This window comes from Oncorhynchus mykiss, chromosome 2 (genome assembly GCF_057628025.1).
Source record: "Oncorhynchus mykiss isolate SJ-2025 chromosome 2, ASM5762802v1, whole genome shotgun sequence".
NCBI classification, from domain to species: domain Eukaryota; kingdom Metazoa; phylum Chordata; class Actinopteri; order Salmoniformes; family Salmonidae; genus Oncorhynchus; species Oncorhynchus mykiss.
In genome coordinates, this window is record NC_143023.1 from 81,556,223 (window position 1) to 81,579,186 (window position 22,964).

General features: G+C 45.2%; 1 protein-coding gene across 1 annotated transcript in view; it reads right to left on the bottom strand.

The window, feature by feature from the left end:
- Positions 1-22,964, bottom strand: part of ces2b (carboxylesterase 2b) — a 46,493-nt gene that overhangs the window by 7,799 nt on the left and 15,730 nt on the right. Inside the window, exons 8-19 of the mRNA XM_036956492.2 lie at positions 21,567-21,710; positions 16,456-16,533; positions 16,220-16,367; positions 14,131-14,277; positions 13,933-14,002; positions 6,938-7,117; positions 5,206-5,406; positions 4,854-4,992; positions 1,746-1,879; positions 648-801; positions 374-478; positions 150-251 (exon numbers count right to left, since the gene is read on the bottom strand). Coding sequence (XP_036812387.2) covers positions 150-251; positions 374-478; positions 648-801; positions 1,746-1,879; positions 4,854-4,992; positions 5,206-5,406; positions 6,938-7,117; positions 13,933-14,002; positions 14,131-14,277; positions 16,220-16,367; positions 16,456-16,533; positions 21,567-21,710 — 1,602 coding nt within the window. The remainder of the gene's footprint in view (positions 1-149; positions 252-373; positions 479-647; positions 802-1,745; positions 1,880-4,853; positions 4,993-5,205; positions 5,407-6,937; positions 7,118-13,932; positions 14,003-14,130; positions 14,278-16,219; positions 16,368-16,455; positions 16,534-21,566; positions 21,711-22,964) is intronic.

A 22,964-nucleotide genomic window follows, 5' to 3' on the forward strand; every position in this document is an offset into this window, starting at 1 on the left:
TTCTACTATTCTTACTCTCAATAGTAAGCAGAGACCCCGACTGAGTTACAAAAAAAGAAAAAGCTAATATAACTAAGCCTAAAAGTTTGTTGTGGCTTTTATAATCAGAGAACAGTGCTCAAATAATTCTGGTGTCCAGGACATCTCACCTGTTTATGAACATTAACTATGTCATCAGCAGTCAACTTCTCCACACAGTCTGCAATCTGCTCTGTGTTGCTGCTGTTACAGCCCAATGTGGTTGCCACCATCTATGACACAAACAAAATAATCACTTGCCGTGGTTGTGATGAAAAATAGGAAATTGATGGTGTGATGTATACCTATGACAGTGTTTACCTTTTTTTTGTGGCGAGAAAGAGTTTGAAAATACCTGGGCCACAGACAGGGGGTCGGAATTTATGATAGCGTCCATAGCTGCAGTACCACTCTCAGCTATCGCACGATGGAACAGACCAGCAGACAACGGTGAATGAAGCTAGCAAAAAAGAGAACATGTTTAGAGCCTGTTCAACAGCACAAACAATCTATGTCTGTATATGTGTGTGTGCGCTTCTGTGTAGGTGCGTTTCTGTGTGTGTGCGCTTATGTATGTTTGTGCATGTGTGTGTGTGTGTGTGTGTGTGTGTGCGTGCGTGTGCCCTCACCAGTAATGATACACTCACTCCACCAGCAGACTCTCCAAATATGGTGACCGACTTGGAGTCGCCCCCAAAGTTGTGGATGTGCTCCTGGACCCACCGCAAGGCTTCCACCTGGTCAAGTAGTCCCATGTTCCCTGGGGCATACTTGTCTCCTGTGCTGTATGGAAGAGATGGGAAACTTAAGTCAAATAATGTCTTCAACATAGACCCAAAACAGGTGAAATAGACATCAAATACACTCATTAACTATGTCACCAAAACTTTACAATGTTGATCAGTGGTGGAAAAAGTACCCAATTGTTATACTTGAGTAAAAGTAAAGATACCTTAATAGAAAATGACTCAAGTGAAAGTCACCCAGTAAAACCCTACTTGAGTAAAAGTTTAAAAGTATTTGGTTTTGAATATACTTAAGTATCAAAAGTAAATGTAATTGCTAAAATATACTTAAGTATTAAAAGTAGAATTATAAATCATTTCAAATTCCTTATATTAAGCAAACCAGATGGCACGATTATTTTTTCTTTTTGTATTTACAGATAGACAGGGGCACACTCCAACACTCAGACATAATTTACAAACAAAGCATTTGTGTTTAGTGACTCAGTCAGATCAGATACAGTAGATATGACCAGGGATATTCTCTTTAAGTGCGTGAATTAGACCCTTTTCCTGTCCTGTTAAGCATTCCAAATGTAATTAGTACTTTTGAGTGTCAGGGAAAATGTAAAAGTAAAAGTTGTCAAATATAAATAGCAAAGTACAGATACCCCAAAAACGACTTATGTAGTACTTTAAAGTATTTTTTCTTAAGTACTTTACACCACTGGTGTTGATCCTGAAAACCCATTGGTCATTAAGAATGAAAGCCTATCCAACTGACATACAAGAGACAAAATTCACAAATTCTAAAGCACAAGAGCAGAGTCATGTCTTAAGTATAAAACTAACAGTGAATCAATGATTCATGCCTTCTGAGAGTGCTATAAAGTCAAAACATGATCGGCAGAGGTAGATTTCTTTTTTAAAGGTGTTGTGCCAAATGTTTGTCAATGACGGCTGCAGAAAAGTTGGTTCCAATTGTGTGTGGTTCAGTCTTACCTGAAGAACCCCAGCAGTCCCAAACGGTATTGGATCACCACCACAACCACATCCTGGTATGCAGCCAAAGCAGAACCATCATATGTTGATGCAGAACCCATGGTGAATCCGCCACCATGGATCCAAACCATGACCTGAGAAACACAAGCAATACATACTGATCATCTGAACACAAGCTGTACCAGAGTGATTGATGATTAATTGATTAGTGGCCTACCTTTTGTAGGCCCGCGCATCAATTTCCCCCCAAAAAACATTTAGTTGTTTTTTTAGGAACTCAGTCTGGGTCTCAACTTACTGTTAAGAGTTAGAATAGTAGAATACACAATGTGCAATTTCAAACTTCTGTTGTGCATCAGCAGTTTTTATCTTGTTAGGTCAGTCACTGACTTTACATCTGCATTGCTCTTTTTGGGGGTTTTAGGCTGGGTTTCTGTATAAGCACTTCATGACATCTGCTGATGTAAAAAGGGCTCAATAAATACATTTGATTGATTGAATGACAATCCAAAAAAAATGTATTAGATTGGAAAATTAGTCTAGCAGCCAGCTATCTAAATTTGTAGCAATCATGGTTGAATTACCAACTGGGTTGCACCCATTGATTTTGTTAGTCACCCTCACTCATATAGTATATTCAAAACTATGAACATTTCTCTCCACCCCATGGCAAAATGAGTAGAATTGCATGAAACAAATTGCTAAATCTTCTTTTCGCTGTCAAGAGTATTTTGCTAAGCAAGATGGAGGTGCCCCTCAACAAACTTTTGCTTAGGGCCCCAAAATGCTAGCGGCAGTTCTGACTGCATGTATGGGTATGGATGAGGGTGTCATGACGTTGGCTTGATGGGGGAGGTTTATGACCCCCATAAATACCTTTCCCCTTTTCCTCTCTCCACTCTACCGATGTGACTATTGAAAATCCCTTTGTTAACAGGGAGAGTCTGGTGACATCAAAAGATGGGAAATAGAACCATATTTGGTTGGTACTTAAGGAATATGAGATCAGTTGTTGTCTGAGACATTATTACTAATGACAGGATGTTAAGGGAATTTTTATCAATGATGACTAATTATGTATACATTTCAATCAGGACTGACTAGTCCAAATGCTATTATGTACTGTACATAATGAATTTTCTCTCCTGCTCCCATTCCCAATTGTATATAATATAGTCAGGAGTTTAGTAACAATGACGGTCTGTTCCTTTGTACAAATGAATGAACTATCTCCAGACTGTCTAGAATGCTGATTTACAATGACTGACCTTGGCTTCAGGTGAGGAGGCAAGGCTCGAGAACTATAGGGCCTCTCTACCCGTGTAATGAAGAGAGAGAACATTTAGAAAACGCTGACGTCATTTTCAGTTTATAACCTGTGGAAAAATGTGTATGTACCAGTACTCTCTTGAATTAAACGCTGTTATCTGACTTTTAAGACTGGGGCTCTGTCCATTCTTATAAATATATAGGGTCTTACAAACCCTTCGAATGCATTGACAGAGTATTTAATTCTGATTGGGAAATAATACAGAGGAATTTAGAATTCCTTCAACACAGGATGACATAAACTGTATCTTGGAAAGTCGACACATTCTAGTTATCAGATTCACATGGAATGCAATTTGTGCAATTTAAATGTTTAAATATGAAAATATTTGTGAAAAGATTAAATGTAATTTTAGCTTCTTAATGAGAGAACGGTTTGTCAGAAGAACACCACTCTGCTCACTCAGAGGCCCCGCCCATATGAACAGACACTGGGTGTAAACTATGAAACACAGCCCTCTCTCCCAATCCTATATAAGCCCCTTGACGAAAATGTAACTTTCTGTTCCGAGGACGTTAGGGCAACGGTCCTATGTTAAAAGGGCTCAGATAATAACCTGTTCCAAGGACGTATGGACTTGAGATCCCCACGTTGAAAGGACAAAGACCACCTACAGAACTAAGCCAACCTTAGAGAACCTAACAAAATTAGCATCAAATTTCAATGTGAAGGTGACAACCTACACGTCGGAAGGATGAATTTCAACTATACCAGCCAGAATATAGCATGGGCATATAGCATGGCAACTTGGTAGGAACTTTGAACTCTTATTCACTAAAGAAGTGATACCTCCTAGCCGTCGCGTTAGCGGAGCATCTGTAGACATGGGCTCGGAGAGGACGGACAGAGTATCTTTTCTACCACAACACGACGGTACTACCAAGTATCCATTCTACCAACAGACATTCTTCAAAGGACAACCCGGCATCCCATCTACGACCAACCGATCGAAGCGCAGCTCAGAGTAAATATTTATTGCATTTTCCTTTTTCAAATGGGTGGTAATTTAGAATGCATAAGATACTGTATTTACAATAGAGTAGCTGCCTACGGCCCGATAGAGACATAGCTTCTCCCTTTGTTCCTTAGTCTTCCCGCTCTTTCATTCAAAATCCCACCCCCTTTCTTTGTGTAACCAGCTGTCATATCTGTTCTGTCCGCTAAGGACGTTTTCCTTTATGACATCAATTGTAATCAACATTCTGTGTATATGTAATTCTGTGTGATTATTTAGGTATTTAGTAAATAAATAATTAAACCAAATTTTGTATTGCTGATTCAACTTGTTAGCCAGGGTTTGTGAAGAATGTACAACTTTCAGATGAGACTAAACAAGGTGACGATTAAATATTGACTGCTATTGATGTAAAAGATTACTAGGTCTTTAAGAGGTTATTTGGAAGATAACAGCTCTATAAACATTATTTTGTGGTGCCCCAACTTTTTTTTTCTAGTTCATTACATTCACCTGATTCGCTTAATCAGGTAATATGAATTACAGAGAAACTATTTTATAGAATAGCATGTCATATCACTTAATCCGGCATAGCCAAAGACATGACAAGGGTAAGCAGACCCCCCAGCCACTGCGGCCCCTCATGATAAGTTCCGATTTACTAGTGGCCCCCAGCCCCATCAAAGTTGCCCATCTATGGCCTAGTTGAATCCTGTGTGGTAGTGCATGGCTAGAACAAATATGTGCACCTCTTTGGGTACCCAGGACCAAGACTTGATAACTTGATAAGTTATAATCTGTGTGTGTCTGCTATTAAACTTACAGGAAGCTTGGTATTCTCAGCAGGTTTAGCCGGGGTGTATATGTTGAGGTAAAGACAATCTTCTGACACTGCTGGGATTTCCACTTTGATTGACCAGTTGGACACAAAGTCTACTGTACGCTGTCTGTCTTGAAGACACCTGTAAAACACGGAACACCTTTTTAATATCCAAGTTTCTCTGCGCATTGTATAAGCCAGGTAGTGGTTTTCACATTCTGCTTGCCTCACTGTGTACATTGACTGTGCTTGATTAGTTGATTTTTCAAATTATTTACTGATTATTGATCTAACCTTTCTTCAACCAAGAACTTCCTTGAGATTAATTGTTTGTTCATGACCTTGCTGATCTTACATGAGAGGCTGTTGGGTGGCGTCCCTTACTCTCTCCCATCCCTCCACAGGCTGGGGCGGGGTCAGTCTCAGTGGGCCAACAGGTGGTTTGGCAAACGGCACACCCAGGTAGGCCTGTACCACAGTCTCCTTCCCCTTTACGCTCACATACTGCCCTCTCAGACCCCCCAGTTTGGTCTGGACCACCGGCCCAGTTTTTGGCCTGTTGAGAAATCCCCAGTTGACATTGCTTTACATGAACTCTGAATGATGTTCTTCAGTGGACAATGACAATGTCGGAGGTAAGGATACATTCAGAAAACACACAACAAATATAACAAAACATGCATTGGATTGCAACTACAAGGACAGAGAAAGCAGGGAAGGCCATAAAACAACTAGAAATACAGGGCTTAAGAGCCCTGGCGGATGCCCTAAGATCCTAAAGGGACCAAGAGAATTAAGTCAAGTATGTCAAGTAGTCACTGTTTTAACTCAAGGAATTTCGTCAATCAAATGTTTCATTCCAGTAAGGAAATGGTATCTGTTTGGATCAGGGGTAATGAAAGGGAATAAAAGGAGTACACCCTTGTCCAAAACAAAGTCCCCAGCTCTTGACACCTTGAAGTTTTTCCCCACACATAAATTATACCAATGCGATTACAAATCGGATGAAGAGGAAGTACTGGATGAAACGGCATCCGACAAGGTCAGATTGCTCAAAACTCTAAATCACAAAGAAAGAAATGGTACTCAGTTGTCCCACGTCTCCCTGATATACAGTGCATTTGGAGAGTATTCAGACCTCTTGACTTTTTCCCCATTTTGTTACATTACAGTCGTATTCTAAAATGGATTAAAACCTACACACAATAATCCATAATGACAATGCAAAGAACAGGTTGTCATTTTTGCACATTTATAAAAAAGAAAACATAAAAAACATCACATTTACATAAGTATTCAGACCCCTTACTCAGTACTTTGTTGAAGTACCTTTGGCAGCGATTACAGCCTCAAGTCTTGGCTTTGAAGCTACAAGCTTGGCACACCTGCATTTTCTCCTATTCATCTCTGCAGAGTTGGATGGAGAGCATCGCTGCACAGCTATTTTCAGGTCTTTTCAGAGATGTTCGATCGGGTTAAAATCCAGGCTCTGGCTGGGCCACTCAAGGACATTCAGAGACTTGTCCCGAGGCCACTCCTGCGTTGTCTTGGCTGTGTGCTTAGGGTCATTGTCCTGTTGGAATGTGAACATTCACCCCAGTCTGAGGTCCTGAGTGCTGTGGAACAGATTTTCATCAAGATCTCTCTGAGCTCTAGCAAAATTCATTTGACCTCATGGCTTGGTTTTTGCTCTGACATGCACTGTCAATTGTAGGATCTTATATAGACAGGTGTGTCTTTCCAAATCATGTCCAATCACCTGAATTTACCACAGGTGGTCTCCAATCAAGTTGTAGAAACATCTCAAGAATGATCAATGGAAACAGGATTTACTTGGGCTCAATTTCGAGTCTCATAACAAAGGGTCTGAATACTTATGTAAATAAGGTATTTCTCTACCAAACTTTTTTTTAAACCTGTTTTCGCTTTGTCATTATGAGGTATTGTGTGTAGATTGATGAGGACATTTTTTATTTAACGCATTTTAGAATAAGGTTGTAACATAACAACAGGTGGAAAAAGGGAAGGGGTCTGAATACTTTCCGAATCCACCGTAAATTAACATAAATAAAAGAATGGCACCCTACAGATCACTTTGCTCCATCTTCTCTCGACCCAAACGTAGTTTCTCAGGAACAGTCTGTGTCAGGAAGGTGAAGCGGTCCCTCTTCAGGTGTTGACCAGGTACCTGCTCCAGCCCTATCCCAAGGTAATGTCCTTCTAGTCCATACTGTGGCCACTGAACCAGGCCGGCCCCATTAGGAGACCTACACACACACACACACACAATTGTAAATAATACTCTGTTCCTACAAATTCATTTGGTTCTACAGATACAGTGGCAGCAAAATATATTAGCACCCTTACACTTTTCTTAAATAGTTCCATAGTTCTTGTCAAATAAGTTAGAATAAAAAGAAAAAAAATGTGTGACGTGGTGGAGTTGGACCCAGGTGCAGAGAATGGACCAGATGAGGAATCAATGGTTCAGGATAAACGTAAATACTTTACTGAAAATAAGGTAACAGAAGGATCACAGTAATACTGAAAAAACAACAAAGGAGAGACTCACCGATGGAGAGAAGACACTCACCGATGCCCCCAACAGAGAGCAGAAGGTCTTCCAATACCGTGAGACGAACTGGGTCCCTGATCTGAGACAATGTCCTGGGGAAGTCCGTGTAGTCGAAAGACATGGGTAATCATGAGATCAGCGGTCTCCTTCACTGATGGCAACGTGGGTAAGGCGATGAAATGGGCTGCCTTGGAGAACCGATCGATGACCACCAGGATAGTTGTAAGCCCTTGAGATGGAGGTAGCCCAGTGATAAAATCTCCCGACAGATGAGACCAGGGCCGGCTGGGGATGGGCAGAGGTTGGAGCAACCCGGCTGGTCACTGACGTGAAGACTTGCTTTGGGCACAGATGGAACAGGCCGCAACAAAGGATCTCACATCCTCATTGATGTTGGGCCACCATTATTTCCGCCTCAGGAACTCTAGTGTCCAATTAACCCCTGGATGCCCAGTTAAATTTAGAGGAGTGTCCCCATTGTAGTACTCAGGACTGGGCTGAGTGCGGAATGTAAAGTCTGTTAGTGGGTCCCCCGCCGGGGTCAGATTCTCAGGTCTGGGCTTGTTGGACCGTGGTCTCAATACTCCATATCACAGGGGCCACAATGCATAAGCTGGGGATGATGGACTCAGTGTCCCTCTCCTTGTTAGAGACATCATGTTGGCAGGACAGGGCGTCTGCTTTCTGATTCTTGGATCCCGGGCGATAGGCTAGTGAGAAATCAAACCTGTTAAAAAACAGAGCCCACCTAGTCTGGCGAGCGTTCAACCTCTTGGCTTCTTGAATGGAGATCAAGTTCTTATGGTCCGTGCAGATCACAAAAGGATGAGGTGCCCCCTCCAACCAGTGTCTTCACCCCTCAAGGGCCCACTTAACTGCCAAGAGCTCCCGGTTGCCTACATAGTAGTTGCGTTCCGCTGGCGAGAACCGTTCGGAGAGAAAGGGTCATGGTTGCAGTTCCTTGTCCTCCTAGTTCTGCTGTGAAAGGACCGCCCCCACTCCGGTGTCTGAGGCGTGCACCACAAAGGGACAAGTCGGATCAGGATGAACGAGGATGGGTCCAGAGGTGAAACATTCCTTGAGCTCCATGAATGCCCTTTCAGCCGCGGGGTCCAGCGAAAACGGGTCTGGGACTTACGGGTTAGGACCTTGAGAGGCGCTGCCACCGCACCAAAGTTGTGTGTAAAATGCCTGTAAAAATAGGAAAACCTGAGGAACCGCTGGACCTGCTTGAGTGAGATGGCAGGGGACCAGTCGGCGGCCGCCTCAATCTTAACGGGATCCATTTGGATGCCTGCAGTAGAGATAATGTGACCCAGGAAGGAAACTTGGGATATGTGGAACTCATGCTTCTGTATCTTGACATATAGTTGACTCTGCAGGAGGCATCTCAGTACTTGGCGAACATGCAGTATGTGTTCCAGAAGGGTCTTGGAGAAGATCAGGATCTCATCGAGGTAAACAAAAACAAACCGATTCAACATATCCCTAAGAGTGTCATTGACCAATGCTTGAAAGACTGCCGGTGAGTTTGATAATCCGAAGGGCATGACTAAATACTCATAGTGGCCACTAGGGGTTGTGGAGGTCCAGTTTGGTGAAACTCCAAGGCAGCGGACATCAGGGGTAGGGGGTAACGATTCTTGATTGTAATTGGGGCCGCTTGCCTCTTACTGAAGACCTCCTGGAGGTCGAAGTATTCAGGAGGGAGAGAGGAGAAGTCTTGGTCTTCAATGGATGCAGGAGAACACAGTGAGGCTGTTGGTGGAGGTCTGAGACATTTAGTCTGGCAGTCCTTACCCCAGTCTAGTAGGTGACCCGTGGACCAGAAAAATAGTGGGTTATGTAGCGTTAGCCAGGGGGTACCCTAGGATAAGGGGGTTCTTGGAAGCCGTTATCAAAAGAAAACTAAGTCTGAGTGATTCACCCCAACTTACAGTAGAATGGACTCTGATATTCTACCTGCCCGGAGACATTGAGGGCTCTGCAGAGGGATGGGACATTTCACTCAGGAGATTTGTAATTCGAAGTCTTGATCAAGGAAGTTATCTGTGACCCCGGAGTCCACAAAAGCTTGAATCTGTTGCTGACGGTTGTCCCAGTGGAGGATTGCAGAAAGTAACAGACGGTGACTGGGTAACCGGGAAGTAACTGAACAGCTAGTCAGGGTCTCCCCTTGTCCTGGCGAGCCCTGGCGTTTCCTGTCGTTTCCTGTCAGCTCTGGGCATGTAGCACGGAGTTGACCGCGAACTCCGCAGTAGAGGCAGCAGCCTTCGTGCACGCACCTGTCTTGCTCTTGTGTGCTCAGGCATTTGCGTCCCAGTTGCATTGGCTCTGCAGGTAGCTTAGTGGTTAGAGCTTTGGGCCAGTAACCAAAATGTTGCGGGATCGAATCCCTGAGCTGACAAGGTACAAATCTGTCATTCTGCCCCTGAGCAAGGCAGTTAACCCACTGTTACCCGGGCGCTGAGGACGTGGATATCAATTATGGCAGCCCCCGCACCTCTCTGATTCAGAGGGGTTGGGTTAAATGCGGAACACACATTTCAGTTGAAGGCATTCAGTTGTACAACCTTCCCTTTCCTCAATGCTGAGTCCGGGGGGGGGCAGCCGCTGGTCTGGCCCGAGAGCAGAGAGAGGATGTAGGCAATCATGGCCCGATCAGTGTGGAACAAGGAGGACTGTAGCTCGAACACCAGAGAGCACTGAGTGAGGAATCCCTTACATCTTCCTGGGTGGCCGTCATACTGCTCAGGGGCTGGGATCTTGGGATCCCGGTGCAGGTTCCTTGGAGGAACTACATGTGCATGTAGCATGTAGCACTGGGCGATGAGACTTGGGCATTGGCTCCTCCTGGTTTGGGGGTGTGCCGTGGACGGAAGGAATCGGTGAGTGCCCGGAGGGTCTCGGAGATCTGGGAGAGTTGTTCTTGTTGTCTTCTCAACAGTGCTCCTTGGTGGGTTATGACCTCTTTAATATGGTTGATCTCCACTGGGTCCATGTTGGAGCAGAATCTTGCTGTGACATGGTGGGGTTGGACCCAGGTGCAGAGACTGGACCAGATGAGGAACCAATGGTTTAGGATAAACGTAAATACGTTACTGAAAATAAGGTAACAAAAGGATCACAGAAATTCTTAAAAAATAGCAGGACTAGGACCAGGACTAGGACTAGAAAACTTACTCAGGTGACAAACACACGGGGCAACCAAAATCAAGCTTCTGCAAACAAGGACAGAAAACACACCTCTTCTAAAAGGGAAATCATAACGAAATCATAAGCAACACCAGAGTAACAAAAAAGTCTCTAGGGCAGTCTCTGCCGCCCTCTGGTGCCCAGAGAAACCATGACAATAATTTGGTCTCTACACATTGCATCTTGGATTTTTAACATTGCAGAATCAATTTCGGTTTTTGAAACTTAAGTTCACAATTTTCATTTAGAAAAGAAAGAAAAGCTAATACCTGGTGGCTCAGTCTTTGGCCAAGATAACTGCTGACAAACACTTCCTGTAGCCATCAATGAGCTCTCTGCACCTTTCTAATGGATGTCTGCCTCGTTCTTCAGCTGCAAACTGCTCCAATTCTGCTTCTGTTTCATACTGAACCATTCTTGGGTACTTTTTAAAATGTTTGGGGTCCTTGTCCTGCTGGAAGACCCAAAACCTTTGACAGAGTCCCAGTTTTGTGGACACTGGGTTAAATATTGGACTCCAAAATACATGGATAATCTGCTGATTTCATGATGCCTTGCACACATTCAAGGCCCCAGTACCAGAGGCAGAAAATCCACCCTAAAGCATTATCGAACCTCTTGTGCCACCTGTTGGCAAACCTACTTGAAACACCTGGTGCAGTTTGATGCTGAAGAGTGGGACAAACTTCCATTAGAAAGGTCAAATAAAATAAAATAAAATGTTAACGTTTACTTACACATATTTATCAGATGTTATTGCGGGTGTAGCAAAATGCTTGTGTTCCAAGCTCCAACAGTGCAGTCATGTCAAACAATACACAACAATACACACAAATCTAAAAAAGTTAAATAATGGAATTAAGAAATATATAAATATTAAGACGAGCAATCAAATCAAATTGTAATTGTCACATGCGCTGAATACAACAGGTGTAAACCTTACAGTGAAATGCTTACTTAGAAGCCCTTAACCAACAATGCAGTTTTTAGAAAAAATAAGTGTTAAGAAAGTATTTACTAAATAAACTGAAGTAAACAGTAAACTGGGATAATGGGCACAGGTTAGTCGAGGTAATTGAGGTACATGTAGGTAGAGTTAAAGTGACTATGCATAGATAATAAACAGAGAGTAGAAGCAGCGTCAAAATGTGTGTGTGTGGGGGGGGGGGGGGGTTGTCAATGCAAATAGTCCGGGTAGCTATTTGGTTAGCTGTTCAGGAGTCTTATGGTTTGGTGGTAGAGGCTGTTTAGAAGCCTCTTGGACCTAGACTTGGTGCACTGGTACCGATTGCCGTGCGGTAGCAGAGAGAATAGTCTATGACTAGAGTGGCTGGAGTCTTTGGTGATTTTTAGGGCTTTCCTCTGACACCGCCTGGTATAGAGATCCTGGATGGCAGGAAGATTGGCCCCAGTGATATACTGGGCCATACGCACTACCCTCTTTAGTGTCTTGCGGTCAGAGGCCGAAAAGTTGTGAGGATACTCTCGATGGTGCAGCTGTAGAACTTTTTCAGGGTCTGAGGACCTATGCCAAATCTTTTCAGTCTCCTGAGGGGGAATAGGTGTTGTCGTGCCCTCTTCCTGACTGTCTTGGTGTGTTTGGACCATGACAGTTAGTTGGTGATGTGGACACCAAGGAACTTGAAGCTCTCAACCTGCTCCACTACAGCCCAGTCAATGAGAATGGGGGTGTGCTCGGCCCTCCTTTTTCTGTACTTCCACAATCATCTCCTTTGTCTTGATCATGTTGAGGGAAAGGTTGTTCTCCTTGCACCACAGGGTCAAGTCTCTGACCCCCTACCCATCGGCTCTCATTGTTGTCGGTGATCAGGCCTACCACTGTTGTGTGATCTGCAAACTTGATGATGGTGTTGGAGTCGTGCTTGGCCATCCAGTCATGGGTGAACAGGGAGAACAGGAGGGGACTGAGCATGCACCCCTGAGTGGCCCCGTGTTGAGGATCAGCGTGACGGATGTGTTGTTACCTACCCTTACCACCTGGGGTTGGCCCCTCAGGAAGTCCAGGATCCAGTTGCAGAGGGAGGTGTTTAGTCCCAGGGTCCTTAGCTTAGTGACGAGCTTTGAGGGCACCATGGTGTTGAACGCTGAGCTGTAGTCAATGAATAGCATTCTCATGTATGTGTCCATTTTGTCCAGTTGGGAAAGGGCAGTGTGGAGTGCAATAGAGATTGCATCATCTGTGGGTCTGTTGGGGCTCTATGCAAATTGGAGTGGGTCTTGGGTTTATCTGAGATAATGGTGTTGTGAGCAATGACCAACCTTTCAAAGCACTTCATGACTACAGATGTGAGTGCTACGGGTCGGTAGTCGTTTATGCAGGTTACCTTGTCAGTGTCAGTGAAGACACTTGAAGACATAGTTGTTCAGCGCATGCTCGGAGTACATGTCCTGGTAATCCGTCTGGCCCTGCGGCTTTGTGAATGTTGGCCTGTTTAAAGGTCTTGCTCACATCGACTACGGAGTGCGTGATCACACAGATGTCCGGAACAGCTGGTGCTTTCATGCATGCTTCAGTGTTGCTTTCCTCGAAGCGCACATAGAAGTAATTTAGCTCATCTGGTAGGCTCGTGACACTGGGCAGCTCACTGCTGCACTTCCCTTTGGAGTCTGTAATAGTTTGCAAGCCCTGACACATCTGATGAGTGTAAGCAGGAATCAGGAGGATATGGTCAGATATGCCAAATGGAGGGTGAGGGGGAGCTATGTACCCATCTCTGTGTGTGGAGTAAAGGTGGTCTAGAGTGCACATGTAACATGGTGGTAGAAATGAGGTAAAATGGATGTAAGTTTGCCTGCATTAAAGTCAATTATGTTTTTTGCTGTTCCCCAAATAGCATTTTTTTGTTTTTAAATTGTGTCGAAATGCAGTCACTGAGCTTCAACTTCCCTCACACCCCCCTTTGCCATACCCAGGTTTAGCTGAGCTTCAACTTCCCTCACACCCCCCTTTGCCATACCCAGGTTTAGCTGAACTGACGCGACTGTGGTTACAAAAGTGTTTGTCAGCAGTAAACATGGCCAAAGGCTGCGCAACCAAGTGTAGGCTATTGGATGCAAATAATTTTGTCCTTGCCTTTTGGTTTCCTTACTAAATTTTAAACTTAAGTTTCTCAAATCTAAATTGGTTCTGCAATGTTGAAAATCCAATAACAATGTGTGGAGATCCAATTCTTTCCTTTAATTTCTACTTATTTGAGAAGAAATTGGGAATTATTTAAGAAAAGTGAACGAGTGCAAATATATTTAGCCGCCACTTTATGTTCTGGAAACTGATGAAAAACAGTTCTTTACCCTGTACGCGCAAAGTTACCCCAGTAACTCATCATGATTCTGCTTAGTTGTTCATCTTTCTCTGCACAACCTGAGAAAAAGAGTAATGAGTGGTGAGTGGTGAGTGATTGTATGAAATAGAGTATTTATGGAGAACTTGGGGAACTGGATTGATGACATGCAGTACGATAGATTCAAGGTTGAGGTTAATTCCTTTACCATCCATTATAAAATGTGATGTGAAGCAGAATCCAAAAACAAACATAAGCTCATCTCCATGGTCAGACCCAACGAAACTCGGCCTCATCTTCTTAAGCATGCTGGGAGTTTGCTGGAACTCATACAGGTACATAGGCACACCTGCATCTGTTGTGTGGGATAAGACAGTAACATTTAGGTTAATTGGCCTCTGGAAATAGACTTGAATTCTGTACGGAGACCTCAGAATGTGATTTCTGATATACAGTGCATTCGAAAAGGATTCAGACCCGCTCACTTTTTGACATGTTGCTACATTGCAGCCTTATTCTAAAATGGATTAAAATGATTTTTTCCCCTCATCAATTTACACACAATACCCCACACTGATGAAACAAAAGCAGTTTTTAATAATTATTTTGTAAATGTATAAAAATACAAATAAATGAAAAAAACATTGAAGCAACTTTGGCAGCGATTACAGCCTCGAGTCTTCTTGGGTATGATGCCACAAGCTTGGCACACCTGAGTTTCTCCCATTCTTGTCTGCAGACTCTCTCGAGCTCTGTCAGGTAGGAAGGGGAGCGTCGCTGCACAACTACTTTCAGGGGATGAGATGTTCGATCGGGTTCAAGTCCGGGCTCTGGCTGGGCCACTCAAGGGCATTCAGAGACTTGTCTCGAAGACACTCCTGCCTTGTCTTGGCTGTGTGCTTAGGGTCATTGTTCTGTTGGAAGGTGAACCTTTGCTCCAATCTGTGGTCCTGTGTACTCTGGAGCAGGTTTTCATCAAGATCTCTCTGTACTTTGCTTTGTTCCTATGTCTCTTGATCCTGACTAGTCTCCCAGTGTCTTCCCCACATCTTGATGTTGCCACCACCATGTTTCACCGTAGGGATGGTGCCAGGTTTCCTCCAGACGTGACACTTGGCATTCAGGCCAAAGAGTTCAATCTTGGTTGCATCAGACCAGATAATCTTGTTTCTCATGGTCTGAGAGTCCTCTAGGTGCCTTCTGGCAAACTCCAAGCAGGCTGTCATGTGCCTTTTACGGAGAAGTGGCTTCCGTCTGGCCACTCTACCATAAAGGCATGATTAGTGGAGTGCTGCAGAGATGGTTGTCCTTCTGGAAGGTTCTTCCCATCTCCACAGAGGAGCTCAGGAGCTCTGTCTGAGTGACCATTGGGTTCTTGGTCACCGCCCTGACCAAGGCCCATCTCCCCCGATTGCTCAGTTTGGCCGGGCGGCCAGCTCTAGGAAGAGTCTTGGTGGTTCCAAACTTCTTCCATTTAAGCATGTTGGAGGCCACTGTGTTCTTGGGTACCTTCAACAATGCAGAAATGTTTTGGTACCCTTCCCCAGATCTGTGCCTCGACACAATCCTGTCTCTGAGCTCTACGGACAATTCCTTCAACCTCATGGCTTGGTTTTTACTCTGACATGCACTGTCAATTGTGGGACCTTATATAGACTGGTATGTGCCTTTACAAATCATGTCTAATCAATTGAATTTACAATCGTGTCTCATCACTGCAACTCCCTAACTGGCTCGGGAGAGGCGAAGGTTGAGTCATGCGTCTTTCGAAACATGACCCGCCAAACCACGCTTTTTAATACTCGCCCGCTTAACCCGGAAGCCAGCCACACCAATGTGTCGGAGGAAAAACAATTAAACTGACGACCGAAGACTGCCTGCAGGCGCCTGGCCCGCCACAAGGAGTCGCAAGAGCTCGATGAGTCAAGTAAAGCCCCCCCGGCCAAACCCTCCCTTAACCCGGACGACACTGTGCCAATTATGTGCCGCTCTATGGGACTCTTTGTCACGGCCGGTTGTGACACAGTCCAGGATTGAACCTGGGTCTGTAGTGACGCCTCAAGCACTGCGATGGAGTGCCTTAGACCGCTGCACCACTCAGGAGGCCCCCTGTTTTTCTTTTTTTTTAGAAATTTGCAACAACAGAATGTTTTGTCATAATATTGTGTGTAGATTGATATTTAATCAAGAATAAGGCTGTAACGTAACAAATGTGGAAAAAGTCAAGGGGTCTGAATACTTAACGAATGCACTGTACCAGTTCTAATCCTGAACTCTATGGGCCCTAGTGCTCTTACCTCTGTGGAAGTTTGCCATTTGGAGGGCAGGAATGGTAAACATAATGTCCCCAAGCAGCTCAGTGAACCCATCACGGTTTTTCACCCGATTTCCAGAGGTTCCCAGGTATTCATCTGCTATCAGCTCAGTTATCCACTGATCCTTGGGCTGAAGGAGACAACAACCATTCAGTGTAGCCACATCATGTATTGTCATCAGTAGTTAGACAATATCATCTGGTGTGCTTTTGTCTTACATCTGGGTAGAACATGGCCATCATGGGCATGACCTTCACCCGGTCCACTCCATCCTCCCAACCTGGAGGAGCAAAGAACTATGGGAGAAAACATATTACTACTTTTCTAAAAATCACTATTTAAAGAGAAAAAGAGGAGTACAAAGCCTTACAATTTAATAAATCAACTCATCTTTGGCAATAATATGTTAATACGTTAAAGGGGAATTTAGTAGTTAGTTAGTCATTTAGTCATTTTATTCTTTAATCCAATATCTCCACCATGAGCGTAACCCTAACCCTGAGATGCGTGCGTGTAACTGGTGTCACTGTTCTAGTTTAACAGCTTTGCTTCCTCCCTCACCTTCCTCTGACTGGGCTTGAACTAGGGTACTCTGCCTCGTGAACACATGTGACCACCTGCTTGACAATGTACATACCAGTCGCACCGCTGAAAATGATCTGATTCAATAGCACCATTTCAAGTTGTGAATTTATCCAGTATCATCTTAATATGGTACATACACTTGATGCATAAATCATGCAATAGTGTAAATGGAAGATAAAATAAAATTTGGGTTGTGCAAGCATTGAGCAAGCGATGTGTCTAAACCGGAGTCAAACTGCACTGAACAAAAATATAAATGCAACATGCAACAATTTCAATGATTTTACTGAGTTACAGTTTATATGGAAATCTGTTAATTGAAATAAATTAATTAGGCCCTAATCTATGTATTTCACATGACTGGGAATACAGATATGCATCTGTTGGTCACAGATACCAATTGTGTTTGTTGTCTATAGCTTATGCCTGCCCATACCATTACCCCACCACCACGGGGCACTCTGTTCGCAATGTTGACATCAGCAAACCCGGGATTCATCCGTGAAGAGCACACTTCTCCAGCGTGCCAGTGGCCATTGAAGGTGAGCATTTGCCCACTGAAGTTGGTTATGATGCCAAACTGCAGTCAGGTCAAGAACCTGGTGAGGACGAGTGGCATGCAGATGAGCTTCCCTGACAGTTTGCGCAGAAATTATTTGGTTGAACTAACCCACAGTTTCCTCAGCTGCCGGGTGGCTGGTCTCAGATGATCCTGCAGGTGAAGAAGCCGGTCCTAGGCTGGCGTGGTTACATGTGGCTGATTGGACACGGAAATTAACATTAAATTCTCTGGTAACAGCTCTGGTGGACATTCCTGCCCTCAGTATGTGTCACGAATCCCGCTGAAGATGGTGCCTCTTCCTGTTCGGGCGGCGGTCGTCGTCGCCGGCCTACTAGCTGCCATCGATTCCCTTTCCTTTTGTTTCTGTTAGTTGGGTCTAATTGGTTACACCTGTTTTGAGTTAAGTTTTGTTTGTAGGCTATTTAAGGGCACTAGGCCCGCTGGTTATTGTGCGGGCTTGTTCTCTGTTTTATGGTGTTGGTTGATTATTGTGATCTCTATTTTTCCGGACAGTTTTGTCCTGTTTCTTCGGACGGGTTGTTTCATGTGTCCTTGTGTTTTGCATGTCCGTTTTTCCGCTGTCATTGGAATAAAATATCCATGTACCTCCACCCACCATTCATAGAAGTCATAACAGCATGCCAATTGCATGCTCCCTCAAAACATGAGACATCTGTGGCATTGTGTTGTGTGACAAAACTGCACATTTTAGAGTGGCTTTTTATTGAGCCCAGTAGACGGTGCACCTGTGTAATGATCATGCTTCTTGATACACCACACTCGTCAGGTGGATGGATTATCTTGGCAATGGAGAAATGTTCACTAACAGGGATGTAAACAAATGTGTGCACAGAATATGAGAGAAATAAGCTTTTTGTGCATATGGAAAATATCTGTGAAATGTTATTTCAGCTCATGAAACATGGGACCAACACTTTACATATTGGTTTATATTTTTGTTCAGTATATGTAGCATAGCACTAAAGCTGAGGATGTCACAGGATTATATCCACTCCTCACCATTAGGGTTCATTGAATGCTTGTAACTACTATTGTCACGCCCTGACCATAGTTTACTTTGTAATTTCTATGTTTTGATTGGTCAGGGTGTGATCTGAGTGGGCATTCTATGTTTCATGTCTTGTTTGTCTATTTCTATGTTCAGCCTGATATGGTTCTCAGTCAGAGGCAGGTGTTCGTCATTGTCTCTGATTGGGAACCATATTTAGGTAGCCTGGGTTTCACTGTGTGGTTGTGGGTGATTGTTCCTGTCTATGTGTTTTTCACCAGATAGGCTGTTTTAGGTTTTCGTTACGTTCATCACGTTCTTTATTTTTGTAGTGTTTGCATTGATTCGTGTTTTACGTTTGTTCATTAAAACATGGATCGCAATCTACATGCTGCATTTTGGTCCGACTCTCCTTCACATATAGAAAACCGTTACAGAATCACCCACCACAAAGGGACCAAGCAGCGTGTCAACAGGCAGGAACAGCCCAAAGTGGAGTACAGTATGGACTATACTTCTTTGGAGGAGATAGACAGGTGGGCGGTCGACCCAGGGAGAGTGCCGGAGCCCGCCTGGGATTCGATGGAGCAGTGCGCGGAAGGATATAGGAGAATGGAGTTTGCGAAGCAAGCAAGGCGGCGCGGACGGAGGCCCCATAGTCAGCCCCAAAAATTTCTTGGGGGGGGGCTCAGGGAGAGTGTGGCAGAGTCAGGAGCCAGACCTGAGCCAACTCTCCCTGTTTATCGTGAGGAGCCAAGGAGGAGACCAGAACCAGAGCCGGTGTTGGAGGTGAGCGAAACAGAGACTGTGAAGGAGTTAATGGGGAAATTGGAGGAGAGAGAAATGAGGGAGTTGCTGTGTTGGTGTTTTAAACATGGAATTCGCCCGACGGAGCGTGTCGGGGATTTGATGGCACCTGGGTCAGCGCTCCATACTCGTCCTGAGGTGCGTGTTAGTCGGCTGGTGAAGATGGTGCCAGTCTCACGTACCAGGCCTCCTGTGCACCTCCCTAGCCTTGCACGTCCTGTGCCAGCACCGCTCTCAAGATCTCCAGTACGCCTTCACGGTCTAACCCATCCTGTGCCACCTCCACACCCCAGCCCTCCGGTAGCAGCTCCCCGCACCAGGCTTCCTGTGCGTGTCCTCGGCCCAGTACCACCAGTGCCAGCACCACGCATCAGGCCTACAGTGCGCCTCGCCTGTCCAGCGCTGTCGGAGCCCTCCTCCTCTCCAGCGCTGTTGGAGTCTCCCGCCTGTTTAGCGCTGTTAGAGCCTTCCTTCTCTACAGCGCTGCCGGAGTCTCCCGCCTGTTCAGAACTGCCAGTTAGCATAGAGCTGCCAGTTAGCATAGAGCTGCCAGTTAGCATAGAGCTGCCAGTTAGCAAGGAGCTGCCAGTCTGTATAGAGCTGCCAGTCTGCATAGAGCTGCCAGTCTGCAAGGAGCTGCCAGTCTGCAAGGAGCCGCCAGAGCTGCCTGTCTGCAGGATGCCGCCAAAGCTGCCAGTCTGCAAGGAGCCGCCAGAGCTGCCAGTCTGCAAGGAGCCGCCAGAGCTGCCAGTCTGCAAGGAGCCGCCAGAGCTGCCAGTTAGCATGGAGCCGCCAGAGCTGCCAGTTAGCATGGAGCAGCCAGGGCCGCCAGTCAGTATGGAGCAGCCAGGGCCGCCAGTCAGCATGGAGCAGCCAGGGCAGCCAGTCAGCATGGAGCAGCCAGTCAGCATGGAGCAGCCAGTCAGCATGGAGCGGCCAGAGCAGCCAGTCAGCATGGAGCAGCCAGTCAGCATGGAGCAGCCAGAGCTGCCAGTCAGCATGGAGCAGCCAGTCAGCATGGAGCAGCCAGAGCTGCCAGTCAGCATGGAGCAGCCAGTCAGCATGGAGCAGCCAGAGCAGCCAGTCGACCAGACTCTTCCAGAGCTGCCAGTCGACCAGACTCTTCCAGAGCTGCCAGTCGACCAGACTCTTCCAGAGCTGCCAGTCGACCAGACTCTTCCAGATCTGCCAGTCGACCAGACTCTTCCAGATCTGCCAGTCGACCAGACTCTTCCAGATCTGCCAGTCGACCAGACTCTTCCAGATCTGCCAGTCGACCAGACTCTTCCAGATCTGCCAGTCGACCAGACTCTTCCAGATCTGCCAGTCGACCAGATTCTCCCAGATCCGCCAGTCGACCAGATTCTCCCAGATCCGCCAGTCGACCAGATTCTCCCAGATCCGCCAGTCGACCAGATTCTCCCAGATCCGCCAGTCGACCAGATTCTCCCAGATCCGCCAGTCGACCAGATTCTCCCAGATCCGCCAGTCGACCAGATTCTCCCAGATCTGCTAGTCGACCAGGATCTGCTGAAACCGCCAGCCAACCAGGTTCTGGTAGTTTCTACTACCTGCCTGGGCTTCCTCTCAGTGCTGAGCTTCTTCTCAGTGCTGAGCTTCCTCTCAGTGCTGAGCTACCCATCTGTCCCGAGTTACCTCTGTCCCGAGCTGTCCCTCTGCCCCATGTTATCATTGTGGTGGGTAACCTATTTAGGGACGTTTAGGAGGGGGATTAAAACTGTCATGGAGTGGGGTCCACGTCCAGCGCCAGAGCCGCCACCGCGGACAGATGCCCACCCAGACCCTCCCCTATAGGTTCAGGTTTTGCGGCCGGAGTCCGCACCTTGGGGGGGGGGGTACTGTCACGCCCTGACCATAGTTTACTTTGTATTTTCTATGTTTTGATTGGTCAGGGTGTGATCTGAGTGGGCATTCTATGTTTCATGTCTTGTTTGTCTATTTCTATGTTCAGCCTGATATGGTTCTCAGTCAGAGGCAGGTGTTCGTCATTGTCTCTGATTGGGAACCATATTTAGGTAGCCTGGGTTTCACTGTGTGGTTGTGGGTGATTGTTCCTGTCTATGTGTTTTTCACCAGATAGGCTGTTTTAGGTTTTCGTTACGTTCATCACGTTCTTTATTTTTGTAGTGTTTGCATTGATTCGTGTTTTACGTTTGTTCATTAAAACATGGATCGCAATCTACATGCTGCATTTTGGTCCGACTCTCCTTCACATATAGAAAACCGTTACAACTATTCTTTCTCCTGTGTCACTAAATCACATTTTCCATAAAACTTTGGAAAATGCCTAACATCTAGCATTGATTGTTGAAACATATTTAAATCGTCTTTCAAAATCAACTCACCTTTGCTAAAAGCCAGCCAACTTCGTTGTCATTGACTCCAGTCATAAACGGCACCTTGTGCATCTCATGGTTTTGAGAAATCTCCATCGCCGATTTGGACAAGAACTGCCCGTCAGCAGTCACACCAAAGAATAGCATTTGATTCTTTAAAAAGATTGATAAAAAGTGAGAAAAACATGTCAACAAGACATTACAAACAAGCAAAGGCCCTCTAGAAAATGTGGCTGCAAAATATTACCAGATGAAAGGGAGTTGGTTATCATAATCTTTGATATTACCTTCTAATGCTCATGAAACAATAATAGTCTGTTATGCAATCTCTATCCACATCATACCTATTTCATGTCACAATATGCACATTTCTAGGCTCAGTGGTTTTGTTCATCTACCTCCCAATGCAGAACAGCAGAATATGTTAATATGCTGGTTGTTTTGTATGTATATATTAATTAAGTTTGGTTTTCATTGCATTTTTTATTTAACTTTTTATTTTTCATATCTGAGTTTTGACCACATACAACATGCATGCTGACTCACGGTTGCAAGACTGTGATGGCAGGTCTGTTTGTTGGGCTTGGATAGATAGCTGCCATCACAGTCCTGCAACAGTGGCTAATGTGTAGCTTGCTAGCTAATGTGTTGTAATGTGTTGGCTTTTTTGTTTCACCTAACAGTTTTTGTTTCACCTGCCAGTTCCTGTAAGGATAGGGACTGTGTGTGGAGATGGGAGGCTGATGAGGCTCATAGTGGGAACTTTTCCGGACCCTGGCTGAGGTATGGTGTGCTTTGGCACTTCAGCTGCTAAGGCCTCACCCAGGTGGGTGTTATGCTTTCATCCACGGAGGACTAGATACCTTCAGAGGAGTGGCATTGCAAAAGAACTGTGAATGTCCTGGGTGGAAAGGTGCCCTGATAAAAAGCTCCTGACCTGTCTGTCAGACTGACCGTTTTTCCCCTGGCCGTAACATCAATTCCCCCTCTGCTCAAGCCTTGTCCAACAGTTCCACTCAAGCCCTGCCCAACAGCTTCTTTCAAGTCAACTGCTTAACAGCTTATATATTTAGTTTATTGGGTTTTAGTACCATATAAAATCATACAAAACATTGAGAACACCTGCTCTTTCCATGACATAGACTTCCCAGGTGAATCCAGGCGAAAGCTATGATCCCTAATTGGTGGCACTTATTAAATCCACTTCAATCCATGTAGATGAAGGGGAGGAGACAGGTTAAAGAAGGATTTTTAAGGCTTGAGATAATTGAGACATGGATTGTGTATGTGTGACATTTAGAGGCTGATTGGGCAAGACAAAAGATTGAAGTGCCTTTGAACGGGGTATGGTAATGGGTACCAGGCGCACCGGTTTGTGTCAAGAACAGCAACGCTGCTGGGTTTTTC